Consider the following 14,658-nt stretch of genomic DNA (forward strand, 5'->3'; position numbering starts at 1 on the left):
TAGAGTTGAATTATAGACTGTTTAAAGATGAAAGAGACTAGTTTTCCCATCTATAAGGGAATGAGATTAGATGATCTCTAAGGTCCCTTCCTACTTAGTTAGAGTAAATTCTATGGCCTGGACTGACCTGAGAGGCCACCTAGCCCAATTCTCTCACTTTCCAAAGAAAGTAAAGACAAGAGAAAGCAAATTTCTTAGCTTTTGCTGACAGGATTAGTCCAAGGTGACCTTGGGCAACACATTTCCTCTCTACCGTTATACTGCCCCTTTTACTTTTTTTTCTTTTTTTTTCTTTATTTTTTAACATTATTTTATTTGGTCGTTTTCATACATTATTCACTGGAAACAAAGATCATTTTCTTTTCCTCCCCCCCCTCCCCCGCCTTTCCCTCTCCCATAGCCGAGGCATGATTCCACTGGTTATCACATGTGTTCTTGACTCAAACCCATTTCCCTGTTGTTGGAATTTGCATTATAGTGTTCATTTAGAGTTTCTCCTCAGTCTTATCTCCCCCAACCCTGTAGTCAAGCAGTTGCTTTTCATCAGTGTTTTTACTCCCACAGTTTATCCTCTGCTTGTATACTGCCCCTTTTTCAATTACCCCATGCCTGGGCTGGGTGTTTGGAGCAGGCATTGAGGGATTAGAAAGAAGAGTTATGTAAAACCTGGCTTCTGCCTTAGTAGACTATATAATATAGTTCCTGGCACTAAGTGAGCACTTAATAAATATTTGTTGAAGAGGAATTAGGTAACATAGTGGAAAGAAAGACAGGCCTAGAGTTGGGAGGACCTGGCTTCCAATCTGGCCTCAGATACTTCCTAGCTGTGTGACCCTGGACAAGTCACTTAACTCTAATTTCCTAGCCTTCACCACTCTTCTGCATTGGAACCCATACTTGGTATCAATTTTAAGACAGAAGATAAGAGTTTCAAATAAATACTTGTTGACTTAATGGACATGGATTTCTTCTATTTTCTGAAAGCTGAGCATCATCTCTGTTTCTTTGCCTGCATACTGCTTTTGTTTAATGTCTCATGAGTAGGTGCTGCTTTGGTCTCTCTTTTCCTGACCTACCTGTTATCCTGTGTTTTCTGTCTCGCTCAGGTTATAAACATTGGACTGAGAATCAGAATTCTAGTTCTATTACCAACACTTCCTTTCCTCTCTCTGGGGCTCAGTTTCTTCCTTAATAAAACCAAGGGTTTGGGCTAAAAATCCCATCTAGGGTCCCATCTCACTCTAACTCTGTGATTAAATTAAATTTGACAAGCATTTATTAAGCCGTGTGCTCAGTACTAGGATGGACACTGGGAATACAAAGACAAGAGCCCAGACGAGCAAGCTAGTCCCTGTTTTTAAGATGCTTCCATGGAGAAATGCAGTACATGTAAATAAAAGTCCAAGAAACTGGTACAAAATAATTATGACTTCATGGGTTGGGATAGTAGCAAGCGCAGAAAAAAAGGAAAGGCCTCTTGAGAAGGTGGCACTTCATCTGAGCCTGGTAGGGAGCTAGGAGTTCCAAGATTGGGGAGAGAAAATATTCCAGGCATATGGCACAGCCTGGGCAAGAGCATGAGGATGGAATGTTGTGGACTGCAAGCAGTAAATCTTGTGGCTAGACCAGAGGTTTATGAGGACAAGTGATATAATATGTAATCAGCCTGGAAATATAGGCAAGTTCCAGATAATAACAATGACAGTGATGATGATGATGATGATGATTGTAACAAGCTTTTGATGTTCAGTCATTTTTCAGTCTTGTACAACTCTTGGTGATTTCATTTGAAGTTTTCTTAGCAAAGATACTGGAGTAGTTTGCCATTTCCTTCTCCAGGTCATTTTACGGATGAGGACACTGAGGCAAACAGGGTCAAGTGTGACTTACCCACGGTTACTCAGCTAGTCAGAGTACAGATTTGAACTCAGGTTTGTCTTCTTGCATCCAGGCCCAGTACCCTATATACTACATCACCTAAACTGCCCCACAGTTTTGGGGTAAGCCAATATTCACACGTAGTCTATATAGGGTAGTTACCTCTCAGCTTGCTACTTGATTGTTATATTCATTTTCAGCATCCAAAATCTAACATAATCCAGGGCTATCTTTAAATGTTTCATTACTAATCACTAAAATTGCCACCTCTCAGTAATCAGTCATCTCTGACCTTCTCATCCCATTTTATTAATATTACTTACTTAATAAACTGGAGTAACTACTTTCCCAAAAAGCAGCTGCTCATTTCCATATACAAAACTCCTCACCTCCTTGGGTTAAATAAATGTCAGTTACTGGTGATACAGTTTGACAACTAGTAAAACATAAATAAGTATTTGCAGCGTTTAGGGTCTATACATGATTATCGCCAGAGTCCTCCTTTTTCAGGACAGCAACCTAAGTCTTTTAAGAATTCCCATTATAAGTACCTTCAAAAGATAAAAGTTTAAAACAGTTCCCTCCAGAAAGAAGTTTTCTTAACCTTTTTTTTTTCCCCACCAGATCTGATTCATTCACTCTTTGGCCATGACAGGAAAACAATCTTACTCCAGTGATGGTGAAACTGGTGGTCTCAAGATTTTGTTGCCTCTTAAATATACAGTAACAACATCTATATAATCTCTATGGGAGAGGCTGTTGAAGCAGATGTTATGTAATAGTTACAGTAGCTCCCCTTTCTCATATGATTTACAGTTTACAAAGTGCTTTCCTCACAAGAATCTTTTGGATAAGTAGCTCAAGTATTATCTCTTTTTAACAGATAAATGAAAATCAGAGTCTATTTTCTAATCCAAGGTCACACAGCTAGGAAGTGTCACAGCTAGAGTTCAATCCCAGACTTGTGGACTCCAGGTTCTGAATTTTGCCTCTCTTCAGAGGTTCTTTTTATTTTTCAATAAATAAATGTGTATTGCTATCTTGAACATTACCAACATGTTACTCAGCATTCTTTTCCCTGCCCCTCCCAGAAATCCAGCCCATGTAATGAATATTTTTAAAGAAAAAAGAGAAAGTCAGCAAAACTCATCAATATATTGAAAAAGCCTAAAAATATATGCCATTGTCATATCTATAGACTTCTCCATACCCCCACCTTGAAAAAGAATAGAGTAAGAGTATGTTCTCATCACCTTCCTTTGGAAACATGTGTATTCTTTATAATTTTACAGCATTCACTTTTGACACTTTAGTGATCTTTCTTTGCTTTCACATTGTTGTAGTCCTTATATATGAAGGCAGCTAGATGGAGTAGTGGATTGAGTGCCAGGGCTAGAGTTAGGAAGTTCAAATCTGACTTCAGACACTAGTCGTGTGACCTTAAGCAAGTCACTTAACCCTGTTTGCCTCAGGTTCTTCATCTGTTAAATGACCTGGAGAAAGAAATGACAAACCATTCCAGTATCTTTGCCAAGAAAACCTCAAATGAGGTCTCGAGTGAGACACAACTGAACAATAAGAAATCCTTATGTATAGGGTGGGATAAGATTGGGCTTGGGTTGATTGATAGGGCCTCTTTTGTATTCATCATATTTTTTGTTATTTTTAATTAAACTTTAAGTTCATTGTCATGCAAAACAGATTTCCATATTCGTCATTGCTGGAAGAGCACTCTCAGACATAACCAAAATCTCAAAATAAAACCATACATACACTGATGTGGAAGACAACCCCAACAGTTCTTTCTCTGGATATATTTGTTATTTCTTGTAGCACATTAATAGTCCTTTACATTCATGTATTACAATTTGTTTAGCCATTCTCCAATGATTACTCTTTCCATTTTACCAAAACCTTGGAGATCTTGCCAAAGCACCTCATTTTACAGAGAAGGTAACTGAGGCTGAGAGAAGAGAAGGGACTTGTCCCAAATTATAGGACAAAGGAGTAATCTTCATTGTCCCTTGGGCTAGTCCTCTGCCTTTCCAGTCCTGCTGCCTGTCCCCTGGGTTGGGGTGGGGGTGCAGTAATGGTAACCCCTGCCTCTGTGAGGGAGAAAGGGGAGATCCTTGAGAAGTCTAGCCAACAACCTTACTTTACTTTGCTCACTGACTACTGACCCCCTGCCCTTTACTAACCAACCTGCCCTGCCCTATTCCAGCCCTGCCATTATTCTTTCCTAATCTCTCAGTTGTATTTGAAATCTAGTTTCTCCTGAAAGTGTCTCTTGTTCTCTGTTTTTCTGTATACTCTACCCCCTAACCACTATGCTGGACAGTCTGCCTCAAGCCCTTCCCTAGACAATAAAGCTCCCACATTTCAAGCTAGAACAGCACTTCTAGATTGAGCACTTCTAGACTGAGATTATAGCAGCACCACTGTGTGGCAGAAAGGTCTCTGACCTGGGAATCAATCCCCAATTGGCTTCTTACCCATAGTGGCCCTAACTCACTATGGGACTTTGGGCAAGTCCCTTCCTCAATTTGGTCCTGAATTTCCTCATGTATAAAAATAGAAATAATCTTCTTCCCTCCCCCCCCCCTTAGACTTACAAAATTGGGTTACTCAAATAAGACAATGAATGAGAGGCAGAACACAGAGTGGGAAGCACACTGGATTAGGACAGTGAGAGAAACCTGGATCTAATCCAAGTTCTAAGCATTGCTACTTTCATGTGGCCTAGGGAAAAGTCCAAGGTGCCTACTAAATCCAAATCTTCTCATTCTGTACTAATAAACTCGCCAATCTAGGTTATATGGAAGGGATTTTCATCATCTGTAGAACAGTTTTTACAAAGCTCTTCTTTAGAAGAATGTTAGACAAAGTCATACAAGTCTTGTTCCCATTTTACAGAGATGACAGTGGCTTGCTTACGTTAACATGGCTAGGCAATGTCAGGCCAGAACCTGAACACGTCTCTTGGTTCTGAAAGCAATGTTCTTTCTCCTGTGCCACGTTGTGCTGCAAAAACCCACAGTGTTCTACAGATGAAGGACTGATATTCTTTGTCAAATGGATAGAGAAGGATTCTGAATATCCCAAGGGCTCTGGTTCCCTCTTCCCCCACCCCCTACACCATCCTACTGCTACCCAGAAACTCCCCTTCCTCAGCCATTGCCTGCCTGCCCTCTGTTCCTGAACAGTGTTCTCCTGCTCACATCTCTTCCTCCTGACTAATTTAAAGGCATTTAGAGATAAGGAATGTCATATGAATAAAGAGCATGAGAAATATGGAAATGATGGGGCAGTTGACAAGCAAGCTACTGAGGGCCTGTTAGGGAGGAAAGAGGAGCTACAGTTTAGTGTCTTTGTGCTAAGGGGTGAATGGAACCAATTTCTCTCTTGGGGTTTTGTGCCTATGGCAAAGGGCCTTTCTGTGACTGAATTTGTAGGGGAGATTTTCTGCCTGGGGATTTTTCTTCCTCTTTGCTCCCTTCCTCCTCTTAGAGCTCACAGAATCAGCTCAGCTTGACTCTGCAATAATTTTCTTGTGAAGAGCTGGTCTCTTACAATCCTAGGACACCACAAGCCTAGAACTGCAAGGGCCCTTAGACAGACCTCCTACTCTAACCTCCATATTTTACCCATAAGACTCAGGGGAGAAGGGCATGGCCAAGGTCAGACACCCAGTTGAAAGCATAGCAAAGACTAGAAAGCAGGTGTCCTGGTTCCTAGTGCAGTGGAGATTCTATGATACCACATGTAGGTAGAATCCTGCATTTTTTTTTAACCCTTACCTTCCATCTTGGAGTCTGTGTATTGGCTCCAAGGCAGAAGAGTGGTAAGGGCTAGGCAATGGGGGTCAAGTGACTTGCCCAGGGTCACACAGCTGGGAAGTATCTGAGGCCAGATTTGAACCTAGGACCTCCCATCTCAAGGCCTGGCTCTCAATCCACTGAGATACCCAGCTGCCCCCAGAATCCTGCATTTTAAAGAGCTTTTCTCATAATAGCCTTGTAAAGTAGGTAATACAAGTATTGTCCCATTTTACAGATGAAAAAACTGAGTCTTAAAAATCTTAAAAGATTTGCACAATAGTCACATAACTAATCTTAAGATGTGACCTTACTGTATCATATAGGATCATGGGAGGCAGAGCTGGAGAGGAAGAACCCAAGAGGCCCTCTTAGTCCAACTCCCCTCACTATTCAGCAGGAGAAACTAAGACCCAGTCATATGGAATGATTTGGCTACTACCACAAATTAGCAAAATATAGGATTTGAACCAGGATTTGACTCAGAGCCTAATACCCTTTCCTCTCCAACATGCTATTTAAATATAGTATTTTATCTGGTCCTCAGAACAGCCCTGGAAGAGAGGTAGTATGTTTATTATTTATCCCCATTTTATAAATGAGTAAACTGAGCCTCAGAAAGAGGGAGCAATTTCTAATGTCATTCATCTAACAAGTGGTAGAGTCAAACACTGATCAACTCTTCTTATTTCCAGTCCAGGGCATGTCTGTCCAGTCAGCTCTCCACTCTCTACTTTGTTAGCCCCTGGTTTCATGCTTGTTTTGCCTTCTTGCATTGTCTTGAATTCTCCTGAGCTGTCCTTCCCCTTTATCCAGTATCTCACTAGAATATTAACTTAAGGAGCACAGCATTTTGAAAATTCTTACTATAACAAAAACAAAAGCAAACCATCGCCAGTAGCTAGCTCTAAAGACAAGACAAAAAGCCTCACAAATGTCTCCAAAGACCAAACAGAAAGGATATGGGGATCATCTCCTATTCCTGATTATCCATATCATCCACTCTTTATCCATTAGTTCAGATCATGTAGACACAATTGTGTAATAAAAATATGCTTTCCTTAATGAAAGGCCACATTGATAATCATTCCCATTTTAAAGAGCTTTTCTCATAATAGACTTGTGAAGTAGGTATTATCCCCATTTTACAGATGGAAAAAATCCCTGAATCTTAGAGAGGAGAAATAGCTTGCCCATAGTCACATGGCTAATGAGTGTCAGAGGTGGAATTAGGAACAAGTCATCCAACTCCAGGGCTCATTTTCTTTCTATTACTCCACATGCTGTCATCCCTAGGGAGGAGAGGAGAGAAGCATATAATGTTAGATGTAGAAGAATCCTTTGAGATAGATGATGCGGTCAGAGGCTGTTTAATCTCTCTATGGATGAGGAACATATACTATCAGATCTAAAAGAACCTTCTGAGATCCTCCTGTCAGTGTCAGGCAGCCTGGTGTGATCAGAGGAACCCTGGACCAGTAGCCGGCAGACCTGAGTTCTTTGTCTTGGTTCTGCCACTTACTGAATTGGTGAAGTGGAAGAAGTCACTCCCTGACTTCAGCTTTTTCATCTATAAAATGAGGGGGTTGGTCTAGACCAGAAATATCAAAAAGGAGTCCCACTTCACATTGAATATAACCAGGACATACTTAACAAAATAATGATATGATAGAAAATAGGTAATATTAGTGCATGCCAGTATTCTGTCCCAGGGACCTTTACGTATGATTTGTTATTATTGTTGTTCAGTCATTTCAGACTCTTGTGACTCCCTTTAGGACTTTTTTGGCAAAGGTACTGGAGCGTTTGCCTTTTCCTTCTTCAGCTCATTTTGCAAATGAGGACAATAAGGCAAACAAGGTTAAGTGACTTGTCTAAGGTCACATAGCTAGTATGTGTCTGAGACTGGATTTGAACTCAGGTCTTCCTGACTCCAGACCTGGTGCTCTATTTATTTGAATTTGGCACTGCTGTTGTAGATGATTTCTGGATTTCTTTTATCTCTGATTTATGTAATCCTATAAACTTTTGAAAAGTTTACCCAGGGGGCAGCTGGGTAGCTCAGTAGATTGAGAACCAGGCCTAGAGACAGGAGGTCCTAGGTTCAAATCTGGCCTCAGACACTTCCCAGCTGTGTGATCCTGGGCAAGTCACTTGACCCCCATTGCCTACCCCTTACCACTCCAAGACAGAAGGTAAGGATTAAAAAAAAAAGAAGAAAAGTTTATCCATAAATGTGTGCCTCATATAAAAACTTCAGTATACAAAAATCCTTATTTTTAGAACAGATATATCAAAGGGTCACAATTCACATTACAAAAGAAATTATCTTTGAGAGAGACGCTGGTCTTTTATGTAACAAGCTCCACTGGTCCATTTAAAGCTAAATTTGTTTTTATTTGGAGGATCTGGCCTACTGCCTAATTTTCCCCTCCCTTACCTGGACTTCAGCTGAAAGGAAAATTGCAAAATGTGCTTCCTTCCATTTCTTTCCCTCTGCTTCCCCCTGGGTGTAAATTGAATTCTGATGCTCATGTCCTGTCTCAAATGTAAGGCATTGTGAATCTTTGGTTTGGGGCCTCTTCCTGGTCACATGGAAATAAAACATGAAGCAGTGATGTTTCCTTTATCCTCCTAGTTGTCCATAGAACTAAATGTTGGATTTTGCTGCTGCCTTTCCCTGAGCTTGTGTCCTCCCTCCTTTCTTACAGGATGCAGTACTGGTCTCGAAGGCTGGAACAAGAGATTGATGGAGTGATGAGGATCTTTGGGGGTGTCAAGCAACTCAGAGAGGTAAGCTTGTTTGGCCCCTCTTACAGACTTCTCTTGTGGCTCTTTCTGTTTTAACAGGATGCTGAAGGTCAGGCTCAGAGACTTATTCAGTTCTTGCCACTTTTTTGCAATTAGAAACGAACAAAATATCTACATGCTTTTATATGTTTTGTCTCTTCTTCCCAAGGCAAGTAGACTTCGGCAGTGATTGTAGCTTTTTATCATGGAAGCTAAATTTGCATCTCCACCAGCACATTTGAATTTAACAGATTTTTCACATAGCAAAATTGGGCTCAGCAAATCTGCTTTCAAGGTACAAACAGGGCTAATCCAGTCAGAAGCCCTTAGTTAAATGATGGTTGAGAAAGGGGTCTGCTTGCAAAGAGGGCTTGGCAAAGTGATCATACTGCTAAGTAGGACCTTTTGGTATTAGGCCAAACATGAAAATGGGATTATATTAGACAGTGTATAGAGACCTCACTCAGAAAAGTCCAGGGCAAGCTGACCCAGATAGAAGGGAAAACCAGCTTGTGAATCTAACTGTGAGGCAAGTACAGAAATGTGTGCTTAGTGAAAATGAGGAATTAAGGGTATGGAGTTAAAGGGTGATTGATTAGCCGAGATATGCTGTATTAAGTCTTCGGAAGATTATGTTAATGTTTAGAGATAGTGATGTGATGAGGAGAATAATCAATCACTACATTAGAACACTCTGAAACATGTCTTAATGACATGTTAAACTGCTTATACCCAATCACTGCATAAATGGAAATGTGGCCGTTTAGGGCCATGGATGGGGTGGGCCCTCTGGGGCTCACACCATGTGGGAGGCTAATGACTCTGCCTATTGGAAATGATCCTTCTCACAGCCCTGCTCTGTTTTCGGGAAGACAGGGAAGCTGCTGTCTGGAGAAGTAGCCCAGAGTGAGTGCCACATTCCATTGAAGAAATCATTAGGAAAGGGAAAGTGGACATATAGTTCATTTTTTACTCATTATCCTATCTTAGGACCTAAGCTGTGGTTCATTTTAGATGTAATAACAATAATAACAATCATCATCATGATCATAATAGCTATTTACAGTTTTGAGGTTTGCAAAATGCTTTACACGTATTATCTCATGATAGCCTCACAATAACTCTGAAATATAAGTGTTATTATCATCCTCATTTTACAGTTGGGGAAATTGAGGCAAATAGGGATTAAATGATTTGCCCAGGGTCACCTAGCTAGTAAATATCTGAGGATGGATTTGAACTCAGATCTTCCTGACTCCAGGTCCTGTGTTCCATACACTGTACCACTTAGCTGACTTTTCTTATTTTTTTTTACTTTTCTGGGTTTTGTTTTTATGCTATATACATACATGCTATATATATAGTATAAACTAGATGTATCAAATGCATGACCCCCCCCCAACATTTGCAAGTGTGCCCTGAACCAAATTAAAATGTAATTGGAGAACATTTAAACAAATAAATAAAAATGCAGTGCATTCTGGATAATGTTAATTTGTGGTTTCCTAAGTCACCACACAGCCTGCAGGGGGTTGTTTCCATTTGAGTTGGACACCACTGGAATATACTTCCACTTCTCCAGAGCCAGTCTTATGATAGGCAGTAGTGAGTTCATGGGTTTGTCAAGCCAAGTCATTTTCTTCCTTGGGGCACATTTTAAATCATGTATTAGGACCCCTAATCTCATGCATGCCCATTTGTTCTAGCACCTATGTGTTAGCAAAGTGTCCACAACTTAGGAAGCCAACTCATGCTCCTCTAGCAGGGCTTTAACGAGAATGTGGATGACTGTTGTGGCCATCCCCATGGGTGGGTGGGTGTGGCAGTGAGCTCATGGGCAAAGAAGAAGAGGCATAGTTAGGGCAGGGAGTTTGTGCCTCCTAGGCAAGGTCTGATGCTGTTCATCTATATGTAATTTATTGACCTCTAGGGTTTCAGAGCTTTCTCTATGACATCTGCAATTTGATTCGATTCAGATCAGTTCAAGGCAACAAACATTACTTTTGCCCCTGTGATGTCCACAATAGAGTGTGCTGAGCTTCTGGGGATACACAGAGAGCTACAACACAGGCCCTGCCCTTGAAAAGATTTATTAATAGCTGATGCGAGGCCATGACACATGCCTATTCATGGCATGGAGGTGATCCTGGGCTCTCAAGACAGGGCTGTGCCAGAGAAGGATGGGTTCTGATTGTAGATCCTGGGGATGGAGTGTATAGAAAGGCTCATCACCACACTTGCTACAGAATGACCTCAAAGGTCTTTCATGGAATACTAGAGGAACTGGAACTTGTGTTGGTGGAAGGACTTCCCACACTAATGAAATTACAGACCCTTGAAGTGTGACTTGTAGATATATAATGAAAAGACAAGAAGGAGTGCAACAAGGACAAAGGAAAGGCCTGGACATGGAGCTCTTAAAAAAACTGGAGTCTGAGGTTCTTTTTAGCTCTGAGGGTCAGGGAAGGCTCCAAGGAAGAAGTGACAAATTGAAGGGAGACAAAAATTCTAACAAATGAAAATAAGGACAAGAATGTATTCCAGGCATGTGGGAACTCCTGAGGGCACAAAAGGATCTGGAAGGGATTTAACTTGTCTGTAGCCATTCCCTTTCTATCTCTCTTCATGCCATAGGGTATGAATCACAATGACTTCCTCCTGTGGGAAATGTAGAATCTCCAACCTTGAAGGGACCTCATTGGTCATCTTGTCTATAGTCTGCACCTGAAGCCTAGCACAGTGTAAAAGCTTCCTGGATATGTAGTGAGAGGACCCACATTTAAGTCCCATCTGTGCCATGTACATATGACCTTGAACAGATCACTTACTTTCTCTAGGCTTCAATTTTCTCATTCATGATATGAAGGGGTTGGACCAAGCATCCTTTAAGACCCCTTCAACTGTTGTTCTCTCTCCAACATTCACCATGACATTCCAAACAAAGGGCTACCTAGTGTCCACTTAAAGAATTCCCTGAATCCCTGTCCAAAGCAGCCCATTCCACTTCTTTTTTTTTTTTACAACTATTGTTAAATTTTTTCATTATGTTGAATCAAAATCTGCCTTTCTACAAATCTACCCCCCATTGTTCATAGTTTTACCTTCTAGGACCAAGGCAGAGTGACTCTAATCCCTCTTTCATACAATAGCCATTCTAATCCCTGAAGACAGTTTTCTGAGTTTTCTCTTTTCTAAACTAAATTTCTCTAATTATTTCAATTGCTTTTCATATGGACTGATCTCTAGGCCCTTCTTCATCTTGGCCAACCCATTTGGTCATCTCCTTCTGTTATTATCTTCCTTCATATACAATGACCACTATAGGGTACACTCCAGTAGAGTCTGACCAAATAAAGGTAGAAAGAAGCCCAATGATTACTTCCTATGTTCTAGATACCATGCCTCTTGATAGCACAGTCAGTCTGATGGCCATCACCATGTCTCACTTGAAACTTTAAATATTGAGGAAGATTTTTTACACTATTCCCTCAGGAGTAGCTATTGGACTTTGAGAGGTTTAATCACTGTCTCTCCTAGGAAATCCTTCCTAGCTCAGAATAATGGATGACCAGGTCAAGCTGACTTTGCCAGTGGTCTCAAACAGAAAACACTTTTAAAGAAATGTAGCTTTATTACTTTCAAGAACAGTAACATCTGAATGGATGCCTGGGTATTATTATTGGATTTGGAGTTACAGGACCTGAATCTAAATCTCAGCCTTGCTATTTACTAGCCATATAATGTTGGGTCCACCCCTTTCCCTCTCTGGCCCTCACTTTTATGATCTCTAAGGTCCCTTCTGGCTGTAAATTCCATAATCTGTGTGTAAATGAAAAAATTGCACTTCCCAAGAGCAGAAAGTGGGCCCATCACCAAAGGAAGGTTCATAGAGGCATATAAAATGTCCTCAGGAATTACGTACACACTTTCCAAATGAAGCCACAATTTACTGGACCCTCTGGCTCTGAAAGTTACTGACTTTGGACTGATGAGCAAATAGAATCCTGAATCATTTGCCAAAAAGGAGATTGCACAGGGCTCTTAACTTGACAACAATCATATATCCAGGTATGTCTGAATTGTTTCAGAGTTCCACCCTGTTTGTGACCCTGATTGTCTGTTTTCAACCCATCCAAAGCAAGGGTGGGGGGTGCCTCTTGCTGTCTTGATCAAAGATATTGCTCACCTAAGTCATCATAGGCCATAGGTACCTGGTTTCTGGTGAGAAGTTTGTATTCTGAATTTTGGTGTTTTTTCATCTGTTGAAAGTGGAATTGAAAGTTTCTTTTTCCAGTCTCTTAGACAGAAGACTCATATCTAAAATGTATAGAGAACTTTGTTAAAGTTATAAGAATAAGAACCATCCCCCAGTTGATAAAAGGGCAAAAGACATGATCAGACAATTTTCAGAAGAATTCAAAATCATATATGAAATATGTGGGGAAAAAGTGTATGAAAAAATCTCTAAATCACTACTAATTAGAATAATGAAAAACATATAATAAAAACTCTGAGACATCACCTCATATTCATCAGACTGGCTAAAATGACAAAAAAAGGCCAAATGACAAATTTTGGAGGAGATGTGGAAGAATGAGGACACTAATATATTGTTGGTGGAGCTGCAATTTGATCTGATTCTTTTGGAGAGCAATTTATATTTACACCCAGAGAGTTATAAAACTGTTTATTCCCTTAGACCCAGCAATGTATTTCCCAAGGAGATCAGGGAAAGTGGAAAAGAATCCATATGTTCTAAAATATTTATAGCAGTACTTTTTGTGGTGGCAAAGAATTAGAAATTGAGGGGATGCCCATCAATTGAGGAAAGCCTAAACAAATTGTGGTATATGATTGTGATGGAATACTACTATGCCATAAGAAATTATAAGCAGACTGATTTTTTAAAATCTTGGGAAGAGTTACACCAGATAATGAACAGTGAAATAAATAAAACTAGAGGAACACTATTCACTGCTACAGAATTAATGCTGGAAGAATAAACTGCGAATGTTACCTCTAGAAAGTAAATAGAAAGTGAAACATGAAAGACTTCATTTATATGTATGTGTTGGTCTCCTAGACAATATTTTCTGTGATGCAGGGAAGGTGGGAAGGAACTGAGAGACTTATGGATGGGATTTGTTATATGAATATGAGGAGTAGCTAAACATATAGGAAGAGATTTGTGATTTCATTTGTATACAGTCTTCTTTTTCTTTGTATGTGAAAATGCTTGTTTTGTAAAATTTGGAATAAAAAAAGAAAAAGAACAATTTTCTCTTTCTGTTGATGTCACCCCCATCCTAACAGTTATCCTGGTTTGCAGCCTTAATTAAGGTCCTGAGTATTCCCTCTCTCTTATTCCCATTTTCAATAAGTTGCCAAGTCTTGATTCTTTCTCTACAGTATCTCTCATATCCAACTCCCATCTTTCCTCTTATAGTCTTCTCCCTTCATCATTTCTTTCCTGGGCTTTTACCACAGTCTCCTAATTGCTCTCTGTGTTTCCAGTCTCCTCCTCTCTACTCCATCTTCCAGAAAGCTGAACAAGTTTTGATATTCCTCAAAAACTAATCATGCTATTCCCCTATTCATATCTGTACAGTGGTTCCATCTCTTGGATAAAAATGCAAAACCTTTTACCAAGGATTTAAAGACTTAAACAGCAGGGTTCTGTTTATTTATATAGCCTTGTTTTGTTTTTTATTACTGCCCTTCATCTGTACTCTGCCTGGTAGCTGCATCTCACTCAGGATATCCTATCTTCCACCTCTATGCCTTTGCCCAAGTTCTTCCTGTTTGGAAGAGAGTCTTCTCTTCATTCCTTAGAATCTCTAATTTTCTTTAAAGCTCATTTCAAGTGTTACTTCCTACAACAAGAATTTCTTAATCCCTCCCTACCTGAGGTGTTACTGTTCTTGGACTCTTAAAATTACTTTGTAATGTTGTTCATACTTTGTATTTACTTGTGTGTATTTGTTGCGGTTCTTCCCCATCCTTTGCCTCCAGATGAGTAGAAACTTCTTGAGGGCAGAAACTGTTTCATTTTGCCTTTGTATCCTCAGTACCTTGCACAGCGGCCAGTAGGTGGTTAATAAAATGTTTGACTTGTTAAATTGCATTTGTACATTAAGAGGTTTAGAGTTGAAGGGCCCTAAAATCCCTTCTAACC

General features: G+C 40.2%; 1 protein-coding gene across 2 annotated transcripts in view; it reads left to right on the forward strand.

The window, feature by feature from the left end:
- CACNA2D2 (calcium voltage-gated channel auxiliary subunit alpha2delta 2) overlaps nt 1-14,658 on the forward strand; it is a 452,436-nt gene that overhangs the window by 78,232 nt on the left and 359,546 nt on the right. For both annotated transcript variants that reach the window (XM_056805022.1, XM_056805023.1), the window contains exon 2: nt 8,405-8,486. In XM_056805022.1, the coding sequence (XP_056661000.1) occupies nt 8,405-8,486 (82 nt within the window). The remainder of the gene's footprint in view (nt 1-8,404; nt 8,487-14,658) is intronic.

This window comes from Monodelphis domestica, chromosome 7 (assembly GCF_027887165.1).
Source record: "Monodelphis domestica isolate mMonDom1 chromosome 7, mMonDom1.pri, whole genome shotgun sequence".
In the NCBI taxonomy this organism is placed as follows: Eukaryota; Metazoa; Chordata; class Mammalia; order Didelphimorphia; family Didelphidae; genus Monodelphis; species Monodelphis domestica.